General features: G+C 40.8%; 1 protein-coding gene and 1 long non-coding RNA gene across 2 annotated transcripts in view; both read right to left on the bottom strand.

Annotated features, from left to right (window-relative positions):
• LOC148981398 (uncharacterized) overlaps positions 1-25468 on the bottom strand; it is a 169961-nt gene that overhangs the window by 72665 nt on the left and 71828 nt on the right. The window lies entirely within an intron of this gene.
• The window catches only part of brinp3b (BMP/retinoic acid inducible neural specific 3b), a 32812-nt gene continuing 8960 nt past the window's right edge, over positions 1617-25468 (bottom strand). Inside the window, exons 3-8 of the mRNA XM_039661224.2 lie at positions 25242-25432; positions 22295-22488; positions 5717-5822; positions 5178-5414; positions 4444-4666; positions 1617-3559 (exon numbers count right to left, since the gene is read on the bottom strand). Coding sequence (XP_039517158.2) covers positions 2443-3559; positions 4444-4666; positions 5178-5414; positions 5717-5822; positions 22295-22488; positions 25242-25432 — 2068 coding nt within the window. The 3' untranslated portion in view covers positions 1617-2442. The remainder of the gene's footprint in view (positions 3560-4443; positions 4667-5177; positions 5415-5716; positions 5823-22294; positions 22489-25241; positions 25433-25468) is intronic.

Genomic DNA, 25468 nt, shown 5'->3' with positions numbered 1-25468 from the left:
GATAGCAACTCGTGGCCTCAAGATAGTAACTTGTGGCCTCAAGATACTAACTCGTGGCCTCAAGATAGTAAATCGTGGCCTCAAGATAGTAACTCGTGGCCTCAAGATAGTAACTCGTGGCCTCAAGATACTAATTCGTGGCCTCAAGATAGTAACTTGTGGCCTCAAGTTACTATCTTGAGGCCACGAGATAGTTATAATTATTTTTATTTTTTTTGCCAAAGTGGGACTAGGGGTGCTCCGTACATTTGTAATATATTTTGAATAAATGTATAGATGACCATCTCACCATTAATCCTTATGTTATATAAAAATAATAAGCCAATAAATTGCAACACAAAACATAACACTTTAATTTCCTGAACTCCCACTCTCAAGTCGATGGCAACCTATATTTGTTTGGTTATGGACATTCTTAAAGATTTTCTTTTGTGTTCAGCAGAAGAAAGAAAGTCAAATAAGCTTGGAACGACATGAGGGTGACAACATAGGTGAACTATCTCTTTAAATAACGGTTTCTGATGATAAGTGCATGTCACACCACCTGTCCATGTTGACATCTGCCGAATTGACTATAGCTTCGACCAAATGATAGATGAATGCACGGCCAAATACCATAGAGTTTGATTGGATGCATGGCCTTTGACATCAACAAAAAGATACTTTGCATTTAAATGATTTGCATTCAGTGTTGTTTCTTCCCTGCTGTCCGGGATCCTGTCAGATCAGACTTGCGATCCCTTGCACTTTTATGTTTTCATCCACCATTTTAGCATGCCATCACTATGGTTGAATTTCTGTGTGAACCCAAAGTGAACCACACTGACACACTGGAAATCTGGTCACCTTATGTGGCGAGTCACGCTTGTCTGCGAGATAGAAACATGGGGACATTTACTTCACAATGCTGCTGCCAATCACGACCACGCAGCACTCTGGAGCAGCAGATGGTTTCGCAGAACCAAAAACAAATTCATCTGAACCCCAGCAACCGAGGTAAATAGCTCACACGCTTTGAACAGACTCCTGCTGTCGTGGAGAAGGATGTCTGATAATGGGCTCTGTACAGGGTGCCAGCCTTTTGAACGCTGCATGTCTCCATCTCCTCAGTGCTCATCCATCACACCGGGAGCGATGACGGAGTGGAGGACTGAGGGAGGTCACTCTCCTCATCGTTATTCGCCTGCTGATAAGTGCCAGCGCTCGTCTCTCAGGACCGTGCATTTAGGGCACTAAATTTGCCACAAAGAAAGTAGGAGGAGACCATATGCTGTCCGTCTTTAGGGGTTGTTAAGAGCCTCTTCACACACTAAGGTGTGATGGAACGTTGGAATATGCCATGTGAATCAGGCAGGAAATAATGTTTATTAATGACCATGTGATTGATGTTTCAGAACGCAAATCTGATTTTGGCGTGAATTTTAAAATGAATCTCAGGAATGGGAAAATTGCCCTCCATTGACAGATCAATACATATTTATGTATTTCAGCAAATTAATTCATTTGAATATCCACCATTCATTTGAATATAAGCCATTACTAGCTTGTTCGCTTCAGCTGATATCTTTATGCTGTAGATCTGGATTACACATTTGAAGGAATAGCAGCACCTCTGCTGTCAGTGCCAATAGAACTTTTAATGGTGTACTTCAGTATTCTCTTTCAAAACTTACAGGACTGGATTTAAAATACATTCCCTAAATTCATATAAATGTATACATATATAGTCATTTGGTGTCGGTAAGATGTTTTAATGTTTTTGAAATAAGTGTCTTATGCTCACCAAGGCATTTTGATAAAAAAACAGTAATATTGTGAAATATCAATATACGTAATTTAAAATAACTTTAAATACTTTCAAATGTAATTTATTGATGTGATCCAAAGCTGAATTTGCAGCATCATTACTCAGAAATCATTCTAATATTGCTGCTAAAGAAATATTATCATATTATTATTATAAACGCTGAAAACAGTTGCTTAAAAAACGTTAGAATTGTAAGATAAAAAGTTGCAATTATCTTTCATTTTTACTATTCTGTGATGGAAACCACCTTCCATATCTTGATGTGTTATTGAGGAGTTTCGTTAGATTGACTTCCAACTAATTTGCGAATGGAACATTTTTGTTAAAAATACATTCTTGTGTTCTATTGCAGAGTTGGGATCCAGCCAAACCCAATCCGTCAGCTTCAAAAACAAAACAAAATGTTAGATTTTTTTTAACTAGGTCTTTTTGCCTATTTTATTTAATTCAAACATGGCAGAGTTGATAAAATTGTGCAAAACTTTGTTTAGTCTGAACTACCATTTGAACCAAAGACATCAAATATGTACCAAGTCTATGAACAGTAATGACTTCATATCAAACGGCAACAGTTAAATTAACTTCTCAGCGAGTAAAGCAAAACATCAATGGCAAAAATAAATTAGTTTGCTTTTCTAACTACAAAGTTTCGCAGGTTCATACTCTTTGTAGAACGGCTGTTTGGCACTAAAAGTCTGCAGTGAGGAGAGTATTCTCTGTACCTCGGAGCTCGACAGTTTGAGCCTATGTCGGAGTAGGCAGGAGAACAGATCTAATGGCAGTGGTCCAGGAGGAGACAGTCTATTGACCCGGTATCGGATCTCCATTAGCTGCAGCAGGGCAGAGTCTTGAGATCCCAGAGTGTACGGATAGTCCAACTGTAGGATCAGGTCCTGGATAGCCTCGGGATCAAAGTGCATACTGTAACCAAACAGCTGCATGCTGTTGATCTTCATGTATCCTAAGTTCTGGGAGGAATCCATCGTTTCTAGAGGCTCGAAGTAGACCGTGTCGTTCCCCTGAGAGGACTCGGTCCGAATGCGGCTCCTCAGGTAAAAGTGAACAGTCTCAAAAAAGCTCTTCCACCGGTTGCCTAAAGTCAAGGTCCAATTGAAGCAATCCAAAGGAATGTCTAGCTTGGTTTTCTCCCAGTCCGGGTAGCTGTTTTGATTGATGGGCATAGTCCAGCTTTCTGAATGGCTTCCGCCAAAAGGGTTGACGTAGACGGACAGCGCGGGCTCTAAGGTGGAGTTCTTGGTCATGCAGATCTGCAGTGAGATGCCCAGGAGCATATGAACACGGTTGGATTTGAACTTGTTACTCTTTAGCGTAAGCAGCATCCTCTTTCTCCAAGATGGGTCGAACCAAACATTGAGGCGCACGTCGTTGCTGACGAAGATCGCATGCGTGGTGATGCGGCCGTCTCGGTGTTGCAGTAGGTAGCGTAGCTCCAGGTCTTGTAGGTCTGTCTCAAAGCCCAGGTAGTGGTCTGTGGGGTTGGGTACGGCGTATTTACAAACTCCATGACTGAGAACGTAACCTGGGTTGCAGCTGGAGCAGCGGGTGCGGTTGTCCACGGAGCAGGAAGCGCAACGGTGGCCATCACCGACTTCGCATGGGATGACACCCTGGCACGAGGGGTTCTCGTACGGACAGGCACAAGTCCGTAATTCCTCTGTGTAAAATCCCAGTTGGTTATTCTCACTGCAGTACAGGACGGACAGGGTGAACTGTAGCCAGTAGCCCAATGGTCTAGGAAAACCAACAGTAAAAAGAAAAAGAAAAAAAATGAGTAATAATTTTGTATAGCTTGTAATGAATGCAAATAATTGCAAAGATCATAAAGCAATGATTCGCAACAAACGATGACTGCCAATAGACAGTTTTGTTTAGAAACGGCACTAATTGGTTTCTAACCTTCAGCTCTGCTAATATCTGCCTTTGAAAGCACTGGTAGGACAAAAGTACTCCATTAGTGCAGCTGTAGCCTCAGAGGCTGTGGTGGGTGGTTAAACAATAGATTAGTCATTAGTCTTTTACACTTGCTTGGAGATCGGACTTGGCTAAACAATTGCGCTTTCAAATCAAAATCCAGTAGTCTAATACTCATTCAAAGTGTTTTCACAATCCCAGAGGGATATTAAATTGCTGAGAGCTCACCCTTTCAAAGCTCAATAGACTTGATCGAGATTTTACTTATGTTTAATTTATGCATCATCAATACATTACGTAACAAATAGACACAAAACAACCAACATTGTTGGTTTTAAAAGTTTCTGATGCATGTGGACCCCAAATATTGATTTACTCATTCCCATTTTTAGGGGGTGAATTACCCCAAAAGCAAAAGTCTCCATTGGTTGTCCTTTTCATTACTGTCTAGAAGAAAACAACTGAAATATTGAAGGGATCTTATTTGTGATTCCCTATGGGATGGGATAGAAAAACAAACAATTTCAGCTAAAACAAAATAAAACTTTTTCAGTTTAATGATACAAAAAAAAAAAAAAATCAGAATTCGTTATAGACTAAAACTTTGAAGTTTTTCATGTAGCTTCATTTGCATAGCATGCATAATTATACAACAAAAAAATTAGGATTCATGGGAATAATGTGTGCCTATAAATACATTTTACCTCTCCCTTAGAGACACTATTTTGGGCCGAATGCGGCATCTCTTGCTGAGGCTGAAGAGCTTGTTAGCAGTTCGTCGTGTCTTGGAGAGCAGGAGGCTAACGCGGCTTTCTAGCTGCCTGTAGCGCTGCTGTAGAGCGCTGTCCGTCCTCCACAATTGCTGGATTCTTGAAGAATTTAGAGCGCTCTGTGTTGGTAATTTACCCATGAAGCTCTGGAACTCATCTAATGAAAATGGAAATGTGAATGAAGAAGATTTTCAAAATGTAGTTGTCAGCAAAATACAAAAATGTCAGTAAAAAAACTAGTAATACTGTAATAGTGTTCGTCTGGTTGCTATAGGTCGGTTGCTATAGGTCTTTTCTTTATATTTCTATAATATAAATTTCATATTTCTAAAAAATGTAAAATAGATTTTACATTTTTACTTCAGTTCAAGTCTTAGTAGTAATATTACTAAATACTAAAGTATAATACTACATAATCATAATCACTAATATTTAATTATTTTTAATAGTTTAATAGCTTTGGTTGATAATAACAACACTGGTATCAGGTAATACGTGGGATAATGTACAGTCAGCCGGTCAGTATTGTTTAAAAAAAGAGGCGATTTTTGGTGAAGTTCCCAAGGAAGGGAAGCAGTCTTGTGGCCTAATGGAGACACCAGCACTTCATGCATGTGTATGGAGGGGACAAAAAAGCTCCACAGAGAAAAAACAAGATGTTATGGCACCTGAGTCTTGAAATTCCTGATTCTCCTGTCTCCAGGCCTCCCTCATGCGCTCCAGGTAGCTTTCCTGGGAGCGGATATCAGCCTCGGGGCAGTTACACTGGGGAAACTCCTTGCTGCATTGGCACCAGCAATCATTGTCTTTGCACACAAACTGGCCTTCAGCATTGCAGCCTATGTAGCCTAAGGCAGCCTGAACAAAGCTGCTACTTAAATAACTAGGCAGAATAGCCTGAAGTCCTAGAATGAGAAATACAGAAGTGTTAGGTCGACCACACATGCCTTTGCTTTTCCATGGCTGAGAGTCAAAAGGGCCTCCGTCTCGTCAGTTGCTAAATCCTTTAATCTAATTAGCAAGCACAGTCAACTATCAACATTCAAGTTTTGTGTATAATTAGCAGGCTAATTAGACAACGGCGGCATCAACGCTTTGATCATGTTGCTACCATGGCTCATCACACAACCACAACCTCGGGAAAACACTTCAGAATTAACAGCAGAATGGGGGGAAGTGTTTTATGAGGAAGTGTGGGATTGTGTACCTTGCAATTGAACTTTGTTCTCCTGGCTGTGAACCAGAACGGAGCTGACGGAGTCGAGGTTGTCATAGTTACTGCAGCCCAAAGGGCCGGTTCTGGTCTCAGTTACCTAGAGAGAGAGAGAGAGAGAGAGAGAGAGAGAGAGAGAGAGAGAGAGAGAGAGAGAGAGAGAGAGAGTGAGAGAGAGAGAGAGAGAGAGAGAGAGAGAGAGAGAGAGAGAGAGAGAGAGAGAGAGAGAGAGAGAGAGAAGCAGTTATTGGCTTTGTCTAATAAATTGATTGAAGTGGCTGGTGAATATCATTGTAACCATCTCAACAAAATCTACATGAGTTTGCCCTCATAAAAGAAAAACAAATATTTTAACTTGATATAGAGCATATATATTTATACAACAGTTCTTTCTGGTTCTTGAATCTGATTGTCTGAGAGCCTTTTTTTCAGCATTGTTACCATTTCACCATTTGTATCACTCCCCTTGCAGCATTTCTCACAGTGAGTGTCATGGTGGACGAGCAAACCAACATAATTTTACAAATACTACTGTTATTGTGTCACGGAATATAGTTTTAAGAGTTTTACCTTTCCTTCCTTCCTCTCGGCCAGTCCTACGGGAATTTGCTGCTGTCTCTTATTTACATACAGTAGTTTAAACATGAGGTATTATTCATTTTGGCTATATCAAGCGGGCAATCTTTGGTCTTATTAATTTGGCCTACTTTTTCCAGAGCAAATTGACTTGGCCTGGGGCAAAGTTAAGTTTAATAACTTTAATGATAATCATTTACTAGCTGCTTTTGTACTTTTGACTGAACTGTTTATTTCCTATTGTACAAATATCTTATACTTTTGTTTATTTAAATATGTCAATAAATTTGGCATTAATAAAGGGTCCGTTAGTAATTGTGGTTTCGGTAAAAGTTAGCTAGTTTTCCTTTAGTTGATAACATTGGACATAGTCGACGTCGACTGAAATGGGATCACGCCTTGGAGCCTATTGTCTTTGAGTATTATTGAATGAGCCAATGCACATTGGCGTGTGAGATCTGCATCTCGTATAAATACGGAAGTAGATGCATGCACCATTTGCCTTTTGCTTCGGGGTCGAGCTCATGTTTAGGTCTTCTGAAGAGTGTTGTTATACAACGAGCGATCTCAACTGCTGTTTTGACAGCAAGAAATTGTTTTTTTTTGTGTGTGTGTGTTGACAGCTGGTTGAGGGCAAAAAAAGTGAGCGCTTCACTGATACGGGCTGCACCATTCCTGTGTCGGTGTTGCCGCGGCCATTCCCCTGTGTGCTTTTCACCGTGAGTTTTTCACTTCCTAAAAGAGCAAAACAGGTGCGTTTGTGTCTTTTTCAAGATGTCATTCTGCCCGTGCGATTCTGGATGCGATCGTTCCCTGTCTCTCTGATGGTCACAATTGTTGCATCACGTGTTTGGGTTTACAGCATGCTGAGGCAGCTTTTGTGGACAGTACATATTTTCATTGTGGAAATATGACTGTCACAGTGTTGAGGCCTTCGTCCGCGAAGAGCGTGTCCCTATTACCTTGCCCACCCTGGAACTCTCCACTGCTGCCCCGTGGAGACAGGTAAGTGAGGCATTGTCCACTCAGTCCCCGCTTCGGGCCACCCACAGACCTTCCGATCTGGGTCCCTGTCCTCCACCTTGCTGCCTCACCTAGGATGTGCCTGTGGTGCCTCTGGTACCCCTGATACCCGTCCAGCAGGCTCCTCCATGTAGCCGAGCCTGATGGTACGATTCAGTTCTGCCGACGCCAGGCCAAGTACAGTGGCTTTCGCCACACTTCGGTGTGGGGCGCATCTGCTCCTGTCATGTGTGTGGAAATCGGTGTTCTGCTGGCGAAGGACATGATAGAGCTGGTGTCTGTAGCTCAGATAAAGACTGGCTTCTACAGCCCGTACTTTATTATACCTAAGAAAGGTGGTGGGTTACAACCGATCTTGGACCTGCGAATCCTGAACCGGGCTTTTCACAAGCTCCTGTTCAGAATGCTGAAGCAGAAGCGCATTTTCCAATGCATCCATCCCCATGATTGGTTTGCAGAGATCGACCTGAAGGACGCATACTTCCATGTGTCCATCCTGCTGCAATACAGGCCATTTCTGCGTTTCGCATTTGCGTTTCGACGACTGGCTTATAGCTCAGTCTCGGGAGCAGTTATGCTAACACAGGGATTTGCTGCTTCGGCACATCAGCCAGTTAGGTCCTCAGGTCAGCTGGAGGAAGAGCAAACTCCCCCCGTGCAGAGGATCTCTTTTCTCGGTTTGGAGCTGGACTCACTCCAACACAGGGTGCGCCTCACAGAGGATCGTGTCCGGTCGGTGCTGTACAGCCTGAATTTCATCAAAAGCAGAATCCAGTCGGACCCTTTGTTTCTCCGGGCCGGAGTGCCCCTAGAACAAGTGTCCAGGCACGCTGTGGTCTCCACAGACGCCTTCAACACCAGCTGGGGGGCCACGTACAACAGGCATGAAGTAGCTGCAACTGGACGGCGTCCTACATGCATTGGCACATCAACTGCCTCGAGTTGTTAGCAGTATACCTTGCTTTGAGACGCCTCAACACGACGCTGTCCGGCAAGCATGTACTGATCCATATGGACAACACTGAGACTGTTGCGTACTGTCAAGGTGGTCTATGTTCCCCGTCGCATGTCACAACTCGCCCGCCACCACCTCCAATGGGGTCAGAAGCATTTGAAGTCGCTTTGTGCCATTTACAGCCCTGGCCTGCTCAACCATGCCTTCGATGAGCTCTCACGACAGATTGTGGCCTCGGGAGAATGGCGACTCCATTCCATTCCAGGCGGTCCAGCTGATATGGGACCATTTCAGGGCCACACAGATAGATCTGTTTGACTCCTGGACTCGTCCCATTGCCAGTTGTTTTATCCCTGTGTCGAGGGGACCCTGGGCACAGATGCACTGGCCCACAGCTGGCCCTGGGGCTTTCGCAAGTATGCATTTCCCCCAGTGAGCCTTATTGCTCAGCTGTTGTGCAAAGTCAGGGAGGAACAGGAGCAGGTTTTGCAAGTTGCCCCTTATTGGCCCAACCGGATCTGGTTCCTTCAACTAATACTCCTCTCGACAGCCCCTCCCTGGCCTCTTCCTCTGAGGAAGGACCTCCTCTCTCAGGGACAGGGCACCATATGGCACCCGCGTCCAGACTGTTGGAAACTTCAGGTCTGGTCCCTGGACGGGACAAGGAGGTTCTAGGTGATCTACCGCAGTCAGTCGTAGATACCATCACTTCTGCGAGAGTACCCCCTACGAGGCATGCTTACGCCCTGAAGTGGAACCTATTCATTGAGTGGTGTTCTTCTCACCAAGAAGACCCCCGAAGATGCTTGAAAGTCCTGTGCTTTCTTTCCTGCAAGATGGGTTGGAGTGTTGGCTGTCCCACTCCAACCTCAAGGCGTATGTTGCCGCTATTGCCGTACATCACGATGCAGTGGATGGAAAGTCCTTGGGAAGGGACCATCTGATCGTCAGGTTCCTGATGGGAGCGAGAAGACTGAATCCAACTCATCCCCCCTCTGTACCCTCTAGGGACTTATCTCTGGTGCTAACCACACTGCAGAGACCTCCCTTTGAGCCACTACAGGTAGCAGAGTTAAAAATTCTGTCCCAATAGACAGTTCTCCTGCTTGCTTAGGCCTCCATCAAGAGGGTGGGGACTTGCACGCATTTTGGGTCAACAATCGTTCCAGGTCAATCGTGCCTGGAATTCGGGCCAGCTAAATTTCAAGTTATCCTGAGACCTCGGCCTGGATATCTGCCCAAGGTTCCTACCACTCCCTTTCGGGAACAGGCGGTGAACCTGCAAGCGCTACCCCAGGAGGAGGCATACCCAGCCCTGACTTTTCCCCTGTCCCGTCCGCACTCTGCACCTGTATGTGGACAGAATGCAAAGCTTTAGGACCTCAGAGCAGCTCTTCATCTGTTACGGAGGCCAGCAGAAGGGAAAGGCTGTCTCCAAGCAGAGGTTGGCCCATTGGATAGTGGATTTTAGGAAATCAATTTTCAACTCTAAAGTGTCTTTACTGTAAGTTCACCAGGAAAGATATTTTTAACATTGATTTACCATGTTTGGGCAAATGTTGTCATTCAGTGTCAATCAGTGCTTTGAAAGAACTTATGGACTCACTCCACAAGGAATGTTACCGCCTCCTGGGCGTTGGCGCAGGGTGCCTTGCTGACAGATGTCTGTAGAGCTGCAGGCTGGGCAATACCTAATATGTTCGCTAGATTCTAATGCCTACGTGTCGAACCGGTTGCTTCCCGCGTGCTCTCTTCTTATACAAGCCAGTAACACCGTGAGCCCCAGTTGAGTGTCAGCTTGCGCCATTCCCCTCCTATGGACTAAACACTTGCACTATTTTACTCCAGTTGAGTTGCCCTTGCCCTCGATCTTGCACGCCAATGTGATCTCGCACGCCAATGTGCATTGGCTCATTCAATAATACTTGAAGACAATAGGCTCTCTCGCATGATCCCATTTCAGTAGACGTCGACTACATCCTCCGTTCCCTCCTCCTTCGGGGAGAGTTGCACAGTGGGTTGCATATGCAATAGGATGCTATTACACCATTAGATGGCTGCAAAGACTCTCTTTACAAGTGAGTCAAGAGCAAAGACTTTTACAGTATATTGAAAGGGACTTACGGTTGTAAACAATAAAATGCAACTTACTAATGCATTGAAAAAAGCTGTAAAGTAAAATCTTCTGAAGTGAAAAGACATCGCTTTCCACAACCGGACATTCAAATTGATTTTGTGATTATGAATATGCCAACTTGAGATTTAGATCCATGGCGGAATGAAGTAGTTCTGTTCAAAAGAGGGTTTTTAAGGACACTCCATTGTTGTTTCTCAGTTATTTATACACTTGTTCCGTCAGACAATATATATTGGTCACACTTTAGATTAGGATCAAATTTTCTATTAACTAACTATTAACTACTGCTTTAATAAATAATTGTGCTCTAATAAACAGCCAATATCCTAGTAATATGCATGCTAATAAAATTGTTAATAGTGAGAATTGGATCATGAGGTGTTACCAAAGTGTGTGTATAGTTATAAAAAAAGATTGCTATTTCAAATTACTGCTGTTCTTTTGATCTTTTTAATCATCAAATCCTGAAAAACTTTTCCCACAAAAAAATTTAATCAGCTTGACTTTTTTTCAGCACTGATAAATGTTTCTTGAGCAGCAAATCAGCATATTAGAATTATTTATGAGATGTGACACTGAAGACTGAATCTTTTGAATATATTACTTTTTTAAAAAACAATATTTAATATTTTATATCTGAGCATAAATTGTATTAATTTTTAATTAACTGTTTTCAACTCAAATGTAAAAAAAAACCTCCAAATATTTCCAGGTTCTCCATGACTACGCTTAAATGGTAAAAATGGTAAATGAACTGCATTTCTATAGTGCTTTCACAGACTCAATAGCCACCAAAGCGCTTTATATATTGCCTCACATTCACCCATTCACTCTCTCATTCATACACCGACGGCATTGTCAGCTATGCAAGGCGCCATCCAGCTCGTCGGGAGCAGCTGGGGTTAGGTGTCTTGCTCATAGACACCTCGACATTTGGTCAGGTGGAACCGGGGATTAAACCACCAACCTTCCGGTTTGTAGATATGAAATGCTGAGCCACTGCCGCCCCACATGACTACGCGTAGTTCTTATTTTCTGTTTTAAATTATTGTATTTTTTGAAATTTTAGTAACAATAAAAAAAAAAACTAAAACAAAACAGCCCTTTTTGCACTTGCAAAAGCACAACAACTATGTAGTTCTACACTTCTGTTTGTGTAATGATGCAAGAGTTGGTTGCATCTGGTCCTAATTTATCATGAAACTAATTAGGTTAACATCACTGTATTTAATTAACATTTTTATTATCTTTGCACAGCCCAGAGAGCACTGGTTTGTTTCTTTATTCTGCGGTGGCATAAAACTATGGATTTTATTCAGCAAAATAATGTAAAAGCTGAGATAGATCATCATTTATGGAATACAAAAAGCTATAAAAAGTATTCAAACGACATGAAGTCAAGGGCAAGAATCAGCAGAGTGTGAGAGAAACAGAGAGCGAAAAATCACAACTTCATTACACCCACAGCAGGCTCTTACGCTTCTGGAGGGAGATTCATTAAATCCTAAAAATTCTCTCTGAGGTCCGAGCCAGCTCATTGTCCCTGGAAAGGCCAAACACACAATAGGCCTGTTGTTGCACTCTGTGTAATTGTACATCAAACAAATAAATGAGAAATGTCGTGTTTCTGAATGTGGCAAAATGACAAAGAAAATTAAGTGTGTTGGTAATTGTGAATATGGGGGAAGGGAAGATTTTACTTGTCTGTTCTTCATGCAGAGCTATTTAATGGCTTCAGAATATATATGGGTGAATTGTATTATTATTACTTGTGTGGGGGGGATTATATGGCATTTTACAACCTGTACTAATCATATAAAAAAAAGCTAATAAAAAGGTAAAATTATCTGTCATTTTAAGGGGTCATATGATGCTATTTTAAAATATTACATGCTTTAATTGTAGTTCCTTTATTCAGTGTGTCTGAAACGTGCTGATTTCTACAAAGCCCCTCCTTCCTCCTACCTCAGAGTGCTCTGATTGGCCAGCTGACCCAGTGCGTTGTGATTGGCCACACCTCCACCGTATGTCAGATATGTGAAAACACCTTACCATAAACTCAAGCTTCTGCTTCCAATGCGTTAAAGGACAACTCCGGGCAAAACGAACCTTTGGTCTAATAACACATTAAAACACACATTTTAATGAATATCGAATGTAAAGAGTTTTATTTAAAAAAAATCACTAGCTAATACCACTAAGAAGGCTCAAAATAGCCCCACGCTAACACGGTAACATAATGAGGGTCCCTAAATGCAAACCGAAGCACTGAGAACTTTTTTTTTTTTTTTTTTTTTTGTACACACCCTACATGCAATTCTTCAGTTTACATGTAGGGACCCTCATTACGTTACTGCGTTAGTGTGGGGCTATGTTGTTAGTGGTATTTTTTTTTAGACATAAAACCCTTTATATTCGATTATCATGAAAACAAACCTCAGAGAACGGTTGACTGGGTACCAATGTGTTATTAGACCAAAGGTTCATTTTGCGCCGGAGTTCTCCTTTAAGCAAATGTAAACACACAGCTAATAATGTCAGAAGTTTTACCTTATCGGTTCGAGCCCGATTCTTAAATAGAATAAATCTATTTGTGGTCGTTTTATAGAATAAATCCCTTTGTCGGACACTACTTTGTAACTTTGCAGACCTTATACATAAACATTACACCCTAAAGGAAAAGGAAAACATTAAAAAGCCTCATGACACCTTAAACTCTTTTTTTTTTATGTTGCCAGCCACCCCCAGCATTTCTAATCATTTTCACAAGTTTAATGGCCCCCAGAATATTTTGTTGTATGAATACCTGAACATGCAATTTACCAAAAGAAAGAACAAATCCTTTTAAACAAACAAACAAAAAGTTTTATTCTAGCTTAATGAATTTTGATTAAAAAAATTGCAGCAAAAAGCTGCAAAAAGGTTGTTTTTTTTTTTTTTTTTTTGTCAGAGACTACATCCAGATTAGATTCAGACCAATGATCAAAACACAGATGGAGTAGATCGAGTCCGTCACCACCCCCAAAACTTCATAGCCCTATAGTTCGTCCTGGTTTGACATGTCATTCAGTGACATTAGGCAGTTTTGATTTATACGCTGTTTAACGTTGATGAACACATTTTTTTACACATGTATATGTTTACATAAGCTATCGCTTGTTTCTGCTTCTCCTTCACGTGTCTTTTGTCTTTCTGTGATGTTCGATTCTCGAAACGAAATGTTCTTTTGAGCTGGTTCTAAGGAAGTAACCCGGAGAGCCGGTTCACTTATCGAACTGAATTAAACTTTAGTTCCAGGTTGACGCAAGACACACGGCCAGAGTAGCACGTCAGAATCAAAAAGAACTCAATAAGCTGTTTCAACCAACTGTGGAAGTTTGCAGAGGATTACTGAGCCTCCTAACAGTGAAAACACGGAAAGCCTGACATTTCCGTCAATGGCAGGGAAGTGTTGAATCATAAATGGTGGAAGTTTCCACCAATGGTGGGGAAAAAAGACATTGACTCACAGTCATGATATCAATACCTGTTTTAGATTTTGTCTGTGTAATGGAGAAGTCACTGCATGTCAGTGATGCGCGGGTTGATCCGAAATCAACGCTAACTGTTTCGAACGATTCAGTTCGATTTAGTGTACTGGTTCGACCGGTTCACTAAAAAGAACCGGTTCAAAAGAACGATTCTTTCACGAACCGGCCATGTCTATGATCACAGTCTGCAGAGAGATGGAGGCGGCAAGAGAAAAGGTGAAGACTGGGGAGTGGAAGCTCCGCAAATACACAAATAGAAAGAGTAAAAGTGTGGGAGACATTTGCTGAAATAATGAAAGATGATGACTGGCTTTGCCTTTGTTATGTGTAGGCCTACGTCTTCTTGCGATGCTGTGTTGTTACACGTCTATGGCCCAATAACGCTCCGATGAGCATTTGCTATTTTTAAAAAAATGCGGTCAGGAAGCGGGTCGGGTACAATATTTTTTTTACTTTTTTTTGCGGTCCGAGTTGCGGGCGGGTAGTTGAAAACGTCGGTCGGTTGCGGGTTGTTTATACATTGACCCGCGCATCACTGCTGCATGTTACATGTTTTAATGCATTTTTGAATTAAGTGTCACACCTTTGACCATTTGGAATGACAAATGTTAGTGACTAATTACAGAATTTTCATTTTTGAGTGAACCGTTTCTTTCAAAGCACTGATTGACACTGAATGACAACATTTGCCCAAACATGGTAAATCAATGTTAAAAATATATTTCCTGGTGAACTTACAGTAAAGACACTTTAGAGTTGAAAATTGATTTCCTAAATAAAGCTATCTAAATGATGGTGTCCTGGTGAATATGTTAATTTAGGAGCCAGAAAGCATCATGTGAAAATTAATGTTGTTTAGCCTTCTTTCTTCCACTTTACTGAAGAGTAAAACAAGTGTGAATAATGTGACTGTGTTTAAAGCCTCTTTCCAAACTGGATTTACTGCTTGGATTAATACAAAGCCAGAAGCTTTTATTGTCTTTCTTTAATATAAAAAAATAAATAAATCAAACAGAGAGAAATCTCCACCTTATAAGTGAATCAATAAACTTAATGAATAACACATCGCATTAAAAAAACTATTATTGCTCACAGACAAATCATTATTCTTCTGAACACATTTAACTCCATTAATTAGTGTTAAGACAGACAATTGTTCAAAGCACCGATGAGGTCAGTTACCGATGCCATCTGTGACTATACCAAACACCCAGCAAAACTAATGAAGCCAATTGATTCAGCAGCGGTGGTGCATCATAATCAAACCTCTAATGTATGCTTTCAAACACCTTTCGAATACCGTCCTCCCTCACCTGATCATCCATAAGAGAAACTCTGAAGAATCATCCAACTAGCTCCATTTAACACCTCGGCTAACCTTATAATGCATCTTCCATACATCTGTTTTCGTGCCTCAGAGCTCACTTCATGCTAGATGCAACTAATGAGTTGAATTAGTCAATGCAGAAAGGAATCTAAATGGAAGAGCCAGGCTGATCCATCACCGTGATGCATGTTGTGACTAACACCGACAGGCGCTTTGTCCTCATTAATAGCAACTTAGCCCGGGATCCTCTTAGTAAACGGGCTCAGACCCCAAAACAGTTTGTCTGACTGAGATTGCAAATGACTGAATGTGGCAGGGCAGAGTTGGAAATGGCCTTTGAATTGAAAACTGCTGCATTGGATTAAGTCGCTGCTTTACTGATGACTGCTTGAGACTTTTTCAAAGGAAACCTTGGGTCATTCATATCGGAAGCACTTCAGTGGTTTAAGCATAGATTTATATTTAAAGGCTGCACTTGGCACGGGCACTTTAAACAAAGCCTGCGCAAATGAGATCAGTGTGAAGTCTATCACGAACGCCGCAGGCGTAAGGTTATGCTGCTGATAACTGCGTATTGAATAATGAACTCACCTTCGAGGCAGTAATAATTGTATGCAAGAGGAAGACGTTTGCTCGTACTGTATGTATCGCCTGTGGTTGTATGCATGAATCCAACATAAATTCACATGGAACATTGTTCCAGGTCTCCTGCGTTGGTACCAGTGAGATAAGTTTTGAGTTGCAAAGAAACTGAGACTAGAGACTTTAGCACGATGCAAGTCTTCAAGGAGAAATATCTTCTCAGAATACTGCAGTACTGTTTAGTAGAGATGAGTCAGTTCTAGTTATGATTCCTTAATTGTTCGATTAATGATTATTTTTGAAATTACTTTTTAGCAGTTACTAGTTTGAATGAAATGTTGCTAAAGACTGCTCAATAAGGCGTTAAATTTCACTAGATGATGACGTATTGCACTTTACATTTGTTTTCTCTTCTAATCTGTGCTCACATACTGTATTTTAATGTAATATATAGCTGAATGTCCAATAAAGCTGTTCTCATTTACATATTTTCTCAGCTGATGGAACGAGTATGATATAGTGATTGACTAAATGTTAATCAGTAGTCGCTTTTTTTTTGAAAAAGGAACAAAAAAGTCACTAAAGGAGTGTGAAAAGTTTGCTAAATTGGCAACTGCTTTTTATAAGCGCGAGTGGCCTTACTATGTACAGTAAATTCAGCGTAATGTGTTTGATTCTGTAAAACACAGACTACATTGGTTGGGCTGTATGTTTTTGATTCATTTAAAAGAACCAAAATGCAAGAGTCATTCATTTGAAAAACGGGCTATGCTGGTTGTGTGGTATGTTCTTGATTCATTAAACAGAACCAATTCAAAAGAGTCATTGGTTCCTAAATCAGACTTCACTGGTTTTACTGAGTTTTCATTCAGGAAAGAGACTACTGTCAGTGATATTTAAAAAAAAAAGAAAATTGAACTGATTCAGAATAAGGTTCCACAGGTGAGGCCATTTTCTCCACAGCAGCACTTCAATTCAATGGCCACAGCTGGCACAGCATCTTAAGGTTTAAAGATACTGAAATACAGTGTACAGAAAAAAAAGAAAAAAAAAACCAGACAAAAATCATGTGGCTTTTTTTTTACTGATAGACCAGCCGGTCACCATTTAAAACATGCTAGAAATACAGAACAATTCACGATATTAAATTTATATCATTGATACAATGCTGGGGGGTTGGTTTAGCATGAGGGAAAACAAATCCCTGTTAACACTGATTTCTAAATCAGTGGCCATTCAAGGAAAGAAAGGCATGCCTGAATGTTGCTCAGTGGATTTCCTTTTTTAATTGCTCCCTTGCTGACTTAGATAATGAGTAATGAATGAACTATCCATTTTAAAAGTACATGGTGCCAAGATAAAATTGTCCGTTGATTCAAGTAAAACCACCAAGACTTACACATGGATAATTATGGCTTAATGAACAAGGAAATTTTGCAAAAATAATACTCTTTCTTTTGCCACAACAGAGTCCATAAAACACCCTGGTTGCATTTTCAACCCACCGTTTTCTGAAGGAGGGAATGGATGATGTAGTATACATCAACTGAATGGGATCACGCCAGGGAGCCAGTTATCTTCGAATACTATTGAACGAGCCTATGGAATAACAGGGGGCAGGATCAACCGAACAGTGACGGGAAGACACAGGTTTGCCGGAGGGAGCCGTACCGTGGAAGAATAGACCTAATTCAGAGCAGCGCCATGACGGGTATGAAAGTGAGGCTGTGAGGGATAGACTTACCGTGTTTCCAATGGCATCCGCTGTAAAACGCTGAATAAAGCGGCTAGATTACTTACAATTTTCGACAACTTACATTGTCGGGAGTTTTTTGTCAACTGACATTTCTTAGAAAGATATTTTTCCAGTGTTTCATAAGCAGAACAATCTGAAAACACATTAAATAACAATACAGCCCATTGAAGAGATGCAAGTCTATCCCTCACAGCCTCGCTTTCATTCTCATTAAAAATCAAAGATGGCGCTGCCGTGAATAAGGCGTATACACATATGGGATCACCGTAGGAATCACAACATATGGTTTCACCAGTGCATACAAGTGATAGGCCTAGCTTCAGACGTTCCGCCACGTCTGTTGCCGAAGGGTATGGAGGAACTTGACATTGTTCGGCTAATTAGTGGAACTCTACCAGGGCAAGAATTGCGCACGTATCCAGTTCATAGGAGGGGAATGGCGCAGCAAGCCGACACTTCGGCTTACAGTGAAACTGGATTCATGTGAAGGGAGCTCACGGGAAGCAGTGTTTCGACACATATGCTAGTTCTCTAGGGAAGGTGATAAGTGTCGCCCAGCCCCCAACTTTACTAACATCTGTTCAGCGAGCCACTCTGTGTCAACGCCTAGGAGGGAGCAATACTCTCACTTAGGAGGAGGGCACGTGCATCTTAGGAAAACTTTCTCACCAAAATGAAGGCAATCATTTGTAGTGGGCCAACCTCTACTTGGAAACAGCCTTCCCTTCGGCTGGTCTCCATAACAGAAAAGCCAGTGCTGGGTCTGCCTCCTCTGTGGCAGTGCTTTCAGGCTCACCGCCTGGTCACGTAGGAGAGGTAGGAATATCGAGGCCGAGGTCTCAGATTTCGTGAGTGATAGCAAGCCCGAACTTCAGGCACGATTCTCTGACCAAAATGTCAGCAAGTCCCTACCCTCTAATAGAGACCAAGCAAGCAGGAGAACTGTTTCTTTAAAAATAGGACTTTTATCTCACTGCCACAAGCCATATTTTGAGGGTGCTCAACAGAAGTGAGGGTTTCTATGGCAAAACCTTGCAGTAGTAACCAGAACCCCTGCGTCCTGTTCCTTTTTTTAGAACCAGACCCTGAGACTCTCCAAGGTCCAAACATGGGTGCCTTGTGCCCGGTCTCTGAGAAAGTGCTCAGAGGAAGAAGTCAGGAAGGGCTGTCGAGAGTAGAGAGCTCTGGTTGGGCCAATAGGGGCAACTAGCAAGACCTGCTCCATCTCCTCCCTGGGGGGACTGCGTATGACATTCTCGACTGAAAGGGAACTAACCTACAACATAGAGGAACTTATTACCAAAAGAGTTGAGTCCAGCAACATGGGATGAAGCAAGACGTTAACATGTCTGATCCTAAATCCCCTATAAGAGTTAAGGGACCCTACAAGAAGAAGAAGAAGAAGCAATTTTGAGGCTGCTGTTTTTGGGGGTGGGGTGTGTGAAGTCCAAAATTGGTTCTGCCAGAAAGGTCTAAATGTCCCTGTGCGGCACATGCAGTTTTGTGAGGTTATTAGAAAATTGGACTGACACTGCAGGTTCTCTTCTTCACATTAAAAATGAAATTACGTCTTTAATTATTGACAGTGCTGATCAGTCAAGTTTTTACAGTTTTTTTTTACAATCACTTTGTTTCTATTTTCAGAACCTTGATGTCATTTTTTATTGTCAACTCTAGACACAAAACTCACAACCAATGATCAAAATGCACATTTTTCAAAACTTTAACCCATTTCTCAATTGCTTGCATACAATACACATACAACTTAGATCATTCAACATAAATCATCTGTTCAATATGACACAACTAACATCACAGTACTACTATTTCAAAAGGCAATTCACACATTACATTTCAAATGAGTGTCTATTCATTTCCTTACAATGATCTAACTATCAATTGATACAACTGCTCAGAAAAGTAACTGTTGCAGTACTCTTAATGCATAGTTGTATGGAAACAGACACACAATCTTCCAGGTTTACAGTAAATCATGAAAGTTTCAAGATAAGATTCATTGTCTCCAATTCATTGTCTCCAATTAGCGTGGAGAATGAACCAATTCGACTACAATATCCTTCGATTCGACTACAATATCATAGATATAGCATAATATTACATATTTTTGGTTTGCATCAATATATGACACACTTTCAATGATTCCACTACTGTACGTCTGTATTCTCTCTACTACTGCAGTACTTTTACAGAAATGTATATTTACTCTACATGTAGTACCATAATGAAACTTGCATCACCAGGAAAAAACTGTAACATACAGTGTTGGGTGTAACTCATTACTAACTACTGTAATTTAATTACTTTTCCCTTGAAAAGGTAAAGTAAGTGATTACTCTTATTTTTTCTGTAATTGAATTACTGATGTAGTGCATTAAATACTGTATAGACTATTGAATAATTCTATATAGAACAATAGTGGATTTAACTCCAACACTTTATGTCTAATGTTAAAACATATATATATATATATATTAATGTAACTGTCTATCCCTTTAAATATTTTGGTCAGTTCAAGTATAATCTATACAATTTTATATTGTTTATGCAAAAGAATGAAAAGACTGATTCATGTCTATCATTTTGTTCAACTGGTATTGTTCAACTGGCTGAGGTTGATGGGATTTAGGAAGTAATTAGTAACAAGTAATGCAATACTTTTAGAAAGAGAAAGGTTTAGAAAGATGGCAGAATGTTGTGTGTACTGTAGTCTGCTCAGAAATTTAGCTGGAATGCCAGAGAACAAGGCATTACAATAATCTAGCCTAGCTATAATGAATGCATGTATAAGACTCTCTGAGTCTGCAAAAGAGAGAAAAGGTCCGAGTCGAGCAGCGTTTCTCAGATGGTAAAAAGCAGTTTTAGAGATGTGTTTTATATGTGATTCAAATCTTAACTGTGGATCAAAAATTACACCAAGATTCCGCACCTGTGAAGCTAAAGTCTTTTTAAGACTTTTCAGATTGATCCGAATTAAAAATACAGGTTTGAAACCTCCCCTGGACCCATAAATAATCTTAAAAGTTTTGCTTACTGTATAAAGACGGGAAGCCAATTTCACTCTCCTTTTTCATCTCACGACCGTCACAGCTAATAGGCGCCTGTCTTCAAACACAATTTGGCTCACCAAAAGCAAAGTGGGTTTTGCTTTCGGCGTTTGAAAGCCATAATATAGTCCCATATTATTTTTTCAGCAAATCATTTCAGCAAAGATATAAAAATAATATGGCTAATGTATCGCCCCAGCCCTACATAATTGATTTTTGCGGGGGTTTTTTAGCCCTGATCGAGAGCCATCTGTCATGATTCTGCCCTCTTGTCATTTCCTTTGGCAGGATCATGACAGACCCATGGTTTTGTGTGCAGGCACATGGCCTTGTGTTTGGGCTGTCTGCTTGTGTTGTCTCGTTCTCTCACCCCGCCCCCTTGTTATCCTCATCTTGTCTTCATTGCCTGATCTGTGTCATTATCTGTTCTCCCTATATTATCCCCTTGTGTTTGCAGCCTTGGGATGGTTCATTGTGATTGATTGTCAAAAAAACACAATATTTCGCGCCATGCACCAGGGCTCGATAGAATCAAGTTGAGTGTGAAACCAGACCAACGCTGCGGTGGGCGCCGGGAACAAACACGCTCCGGCTCAAACCGCAGCAAACGTGTTCAACGTTTTGTGTGTTTGTCATGAACGTCTTATGTGTTTGTCATGTTTTTACGTGATGTTTGTCCGATTGTTGTTTTGATGTGTTTAGATTATATATTCTAACATAATAGATATTTTACTAAATGTATTTTAATTTTTTTAGTGCTATGTACTATGTAATCTTTTTTTAGGGTGACTCTTACCAACTGTCTAGGGACTGCAGACGAAAAATAGCCTTTAGGCCGTGTGTCCACCAAAGCGTTTTTAGCCAGCTGAAAACGCTAGACGCTCTGCTGAAGACGCCGCGCTTTGGGCGCTTGAGAGCGTTTTGGCAGCGCAGCGTTTTTTCTGTTGAGACGTTTCGTTGGTATGATACAGAATATCCGCAGCAGTTTGAATGTTGTGACAATTGGTCGGTGTGGTTTAGTCCCGCCCCTCCTCCACTGTGATTGGACGGCTGGGTAAAATGTGACAGTGATGAGCGCTGCGTTTTATCCAAAGTTGAACCTTTTTCAACTCCCAGCGACCAGTAAAAACGCTGGGCGCTCTGCGCTTCAGCGTTAAAAAAACGCTCAGCGCCTCGGTACGCTCATGGCGTTTAAAAAACGCGGCGCTCCCATTGAAAACAATTGAAAACATACGCCAGGCGCGTGGAAAAACGCTTTGGTGGACACACAGCCTTAGGCTAATTCTGGCATATTGACAGAAATATTTATGAATATGCACTGTCCCTGTACTAAATAAATAAATAAAATAAATAAACCAGCCCAGTGTAAAAGCCCCCCTAACCAAAGACGTTTTCTTGAAATAGTTATTTTGTTCCTGTGAAGTTTGTGTCTTAGTCTTAGTCTAGCGTTGGTAGTCTTTTGCTTTGCCCGTGCTGTTTTTCCCCCCTCGGGGGGTTTCGTTTTCATGATTTGTTATCAATAAACCATGTGTGTCTGCAAACTTCTGCGATTGGGTTCGTTTCCCGAAAATCTGTAACCCCATCACAGTTCAAACCCTGGTCAGTTCCATGGGGGTCGTACCTTAATAGCGGTGGAGGCGATCTGGAGGTGATGGAGCTTCCGGAGTGTGCTGTCTCTGTCGATGAAATAGGATGCAGCCAGTTGGTGGAGGGCTTCGAGGGTCAGCGAACCAGATGTAGCGTTGGAGGCACCACCATTCTGCTGACCTCTGCTAAGCTTGCTTTTGTCCACGAAAATGGTCAAGGACTCCTCGCCTGATCAAAAGCCAGCAGACAGAAATGATCATCTCAGCTGGAGAAGCTAATCAACCCTAATCATCTACAGCATGAGCTCGGCTCGCCTCGGCCCATCGGGGGCCCACAAAGCCATGGAGCTCTTCCCCATCTGATGCGTCAGCTCTCATTACACGCATGGTGCAGATTAAGAGTATCCTTCATCTCTGAGAGGGATCCAATGAAAATCAATTGACTCAGCTGGTGGGTTTGTTTGGAGAGAATAAACGCCTAAGAAAAAATGGTGGAGTCAAAAGGTGTCCCGTGGAGCATTAGCCAGACCTTCAATGGATCCCCACTTTCAGCCTCAGTCATGGTATAAATGCGGTTTTATTTGAGAGAGATATTGACGAATGAGAATGTCTCTTTTGAAGAGGTGTGTACTGTAAACAATCTCTCGGTAGGCAAGTTATAAAAGACTTTGCAGAACTGAAGGATTACTACTCTGCAGTATATCTACAATTGAAGATGAGTTGGGAGAGGGATGAACACCAGCTAAACAAACAGGAATGTACCTTTCAAAACTCTTCATCTTGCCTCGGGAAATAGATTTTACTTTGGTAATAATGTATTTTTGTACATCAGAACAGAAAACATTCAATATATGAATTATATAAATGGCGATCCGATTAGACTTTAATTCAATTTGAGTACTACGTCCACCACTGGTCAAGAGTCTTTTTTTTTTTTTTTGGTCAAATCTATGATTACCTTGCATTAATATGCATTTTCTGTGATTGAATCACAATCAGCAGGCTTATCCATATTCACATCCAGAAGCCAGATGAAAGACGGATTGTAATTGGATCATTGTGAACGCATTTGGAGATCTTCTGGGATAGATTCATTTACTGAAAATGAAGGTATAAACGCAAATGCATTTTCATTATCCTCATGCAGAGATGAAAGTAGTATGTGATGAGGTCATGGAAAAAAATCCTAAATCATTTTCACATTCAAGCACTGAGGTCTTTCTCTCACTTAATTTAACCAACAATTTTCAATTATTTATTGAATTATTTCACCAAATTACACCTGTAATCTCCTTTTCTTCACTTCAAACCCCTAACATCAAACTTACTGTTTAACCCTTGTGCATCCTTATGGATTTTTGTCCTTTTCAGTTTTTTTTGTTTTTTGTTTTTTTTTTGTACCACTTTGCCTTTGTTAAAGCTAACTGCAAAAAAATTGGCACAGGTGTGTATTTTTATTGGTATTTTAGTATTTCACCGTCATTTTCTTAAAAAAATATTTTTTGCATTAGGTACAAAAAAATACTCCCTCTCAGCGCCTTTTGGACAAAAATGTCCCCATTGAAACCCATTAAAACGGCAATTTTTAATCCCCAGTTCAGTTAACTATAAAATTATGCAATCTTTGTTAAGAGGCTTTCATTCTGTTGGCAAGGCTTCAAAAATGTATTTTTTTTACTATTTTTTTTATCAGATGGTGCCATTTTTTTTTAAGTTTGGCCTGCCTATAAAACAAATATCACTTTATTTCCTGTTTACTGCTTCGACATATTATAGAGCCAACTGGATAAATTATACAACGATATTTGTGTGGGTGTGTTGGTATGAATGTCAGAGTGTGGTTAGTAGTGTTCTAAAAAAATATGTGTGTGTGTGTGTGTGTGTGTGTGTGTGTGTGTGTGTGTGTGTGTGTGTGTGTGTGTGTGTGTGTGTGTGTGTGCGTATATGTGTGTTTGTAATACTGAGAGAGAAAAACTGCAAATACCAAATCCAATCACTGTGAGCACCAGTGGGGTTTTGCTGGCACCCAATGGGGAAAATATGTTACTATGCCCAAACAAAGTGTTACCGAAAGCTCATTTTTTTGAGATATCATCCTCAAATTTGGAACACAACCTATTTAGAGTCATGGCTTTGATTTTATTGCAGTTTTGAGGTCAACCTGATTTATAAAATATATATTTTATATAAATTAATTTTTATAAATAATTTTCATAAACTTATACCTATATAATTTTTTTTTGGGATTTACTTATTATTATTTTTTTACTTCAGCAATGTTCTGCAAAGGGTCTTCTTTAAAATGATACCACACTTAAGTCTGTGCTCCGAAGTGTCACATTTTTATGACAGTTTTTTGACACGGACATTTTTGTCCTCCATTTACCTATGTGTAACTTTTTTTAATTGATGCACAAGGGTTAAAATGATGAAAATGAAACAACATTGTACTGCCAGGTGTAAAGGGAGTATTTATGATTATTATAGATGTAACTTCTAGTACATTGCATTAAAATGTATTATGTTGCGCATTTTAGAATGGCTGAATTACCTGTGGGTATAACTAATATGCTTTGTCAGATGTTCTCAACCTATTGTGGTTGAAAACCACTAGCCAAGGTGACATTATCCAAAAACGAAAGTCATTTCAGAGGCAGAGAAATGATTTAGCAAAATTGCAAAGTATTTTTCTTAGGAACAGCCTGCACTGATGAATCAGGAATTGTGCTTTAATATTAATTAAAAAAAAAGAAAAACAGGGTGAATTTTGAGTTGTCTGACCTATTGCATTAATTCAGGATCTTGAGTTATGAGTGTCACATTCATTAGACAACACTAACCCCAGTGTTCAATAATGCATGTGTCATGTCAACCTCTACTGAGACTAAATAAAGATGACCTTGCAAACTCAAGCACAAGAAAAGGATGAAAATCTATTTCGCAGGGATAATAACTAGCTAACACATAATTGAGTTTTCTTACCTCCCAGAGTGGCAGAGAGCAGGAAATGAGTCCCGTATTTCTTAATGATGGTGTCAGTAATTTTCTGCAGGCTTGGCCTTCTCCCCAGAAGTCTAATGTTATGGATAAAGTCGGGGTCAAAGGGCACGGCCACCCCATTGCCTTCTTGTCTCTCCGCAGCAAGGCTGTTGACCTTCCATCGGCCAAACTCCCTGTGAGTACATAATCATTCACGTGAGATGTAGTGT

Source organism: Pimephales promelas, chromosome 5 (assembly GCF_988280905.1).
Source record: "Pimephales promelas chromosome 5, fPimPro1.hap1.1, whole genome shotgun sequence".
In the NCBI taxonomy this organism is placed as follows: Eukaryota; Metazoa; Chordata; class Actinopteri; order Cypriniformes; family Leuciscidae; genus Pimephales; species Pimephales promelas.
Note: the sequence above shows the minus strand (reverse complement) of the source record. Positions and strands in the feature narration are given on the sequence as shown.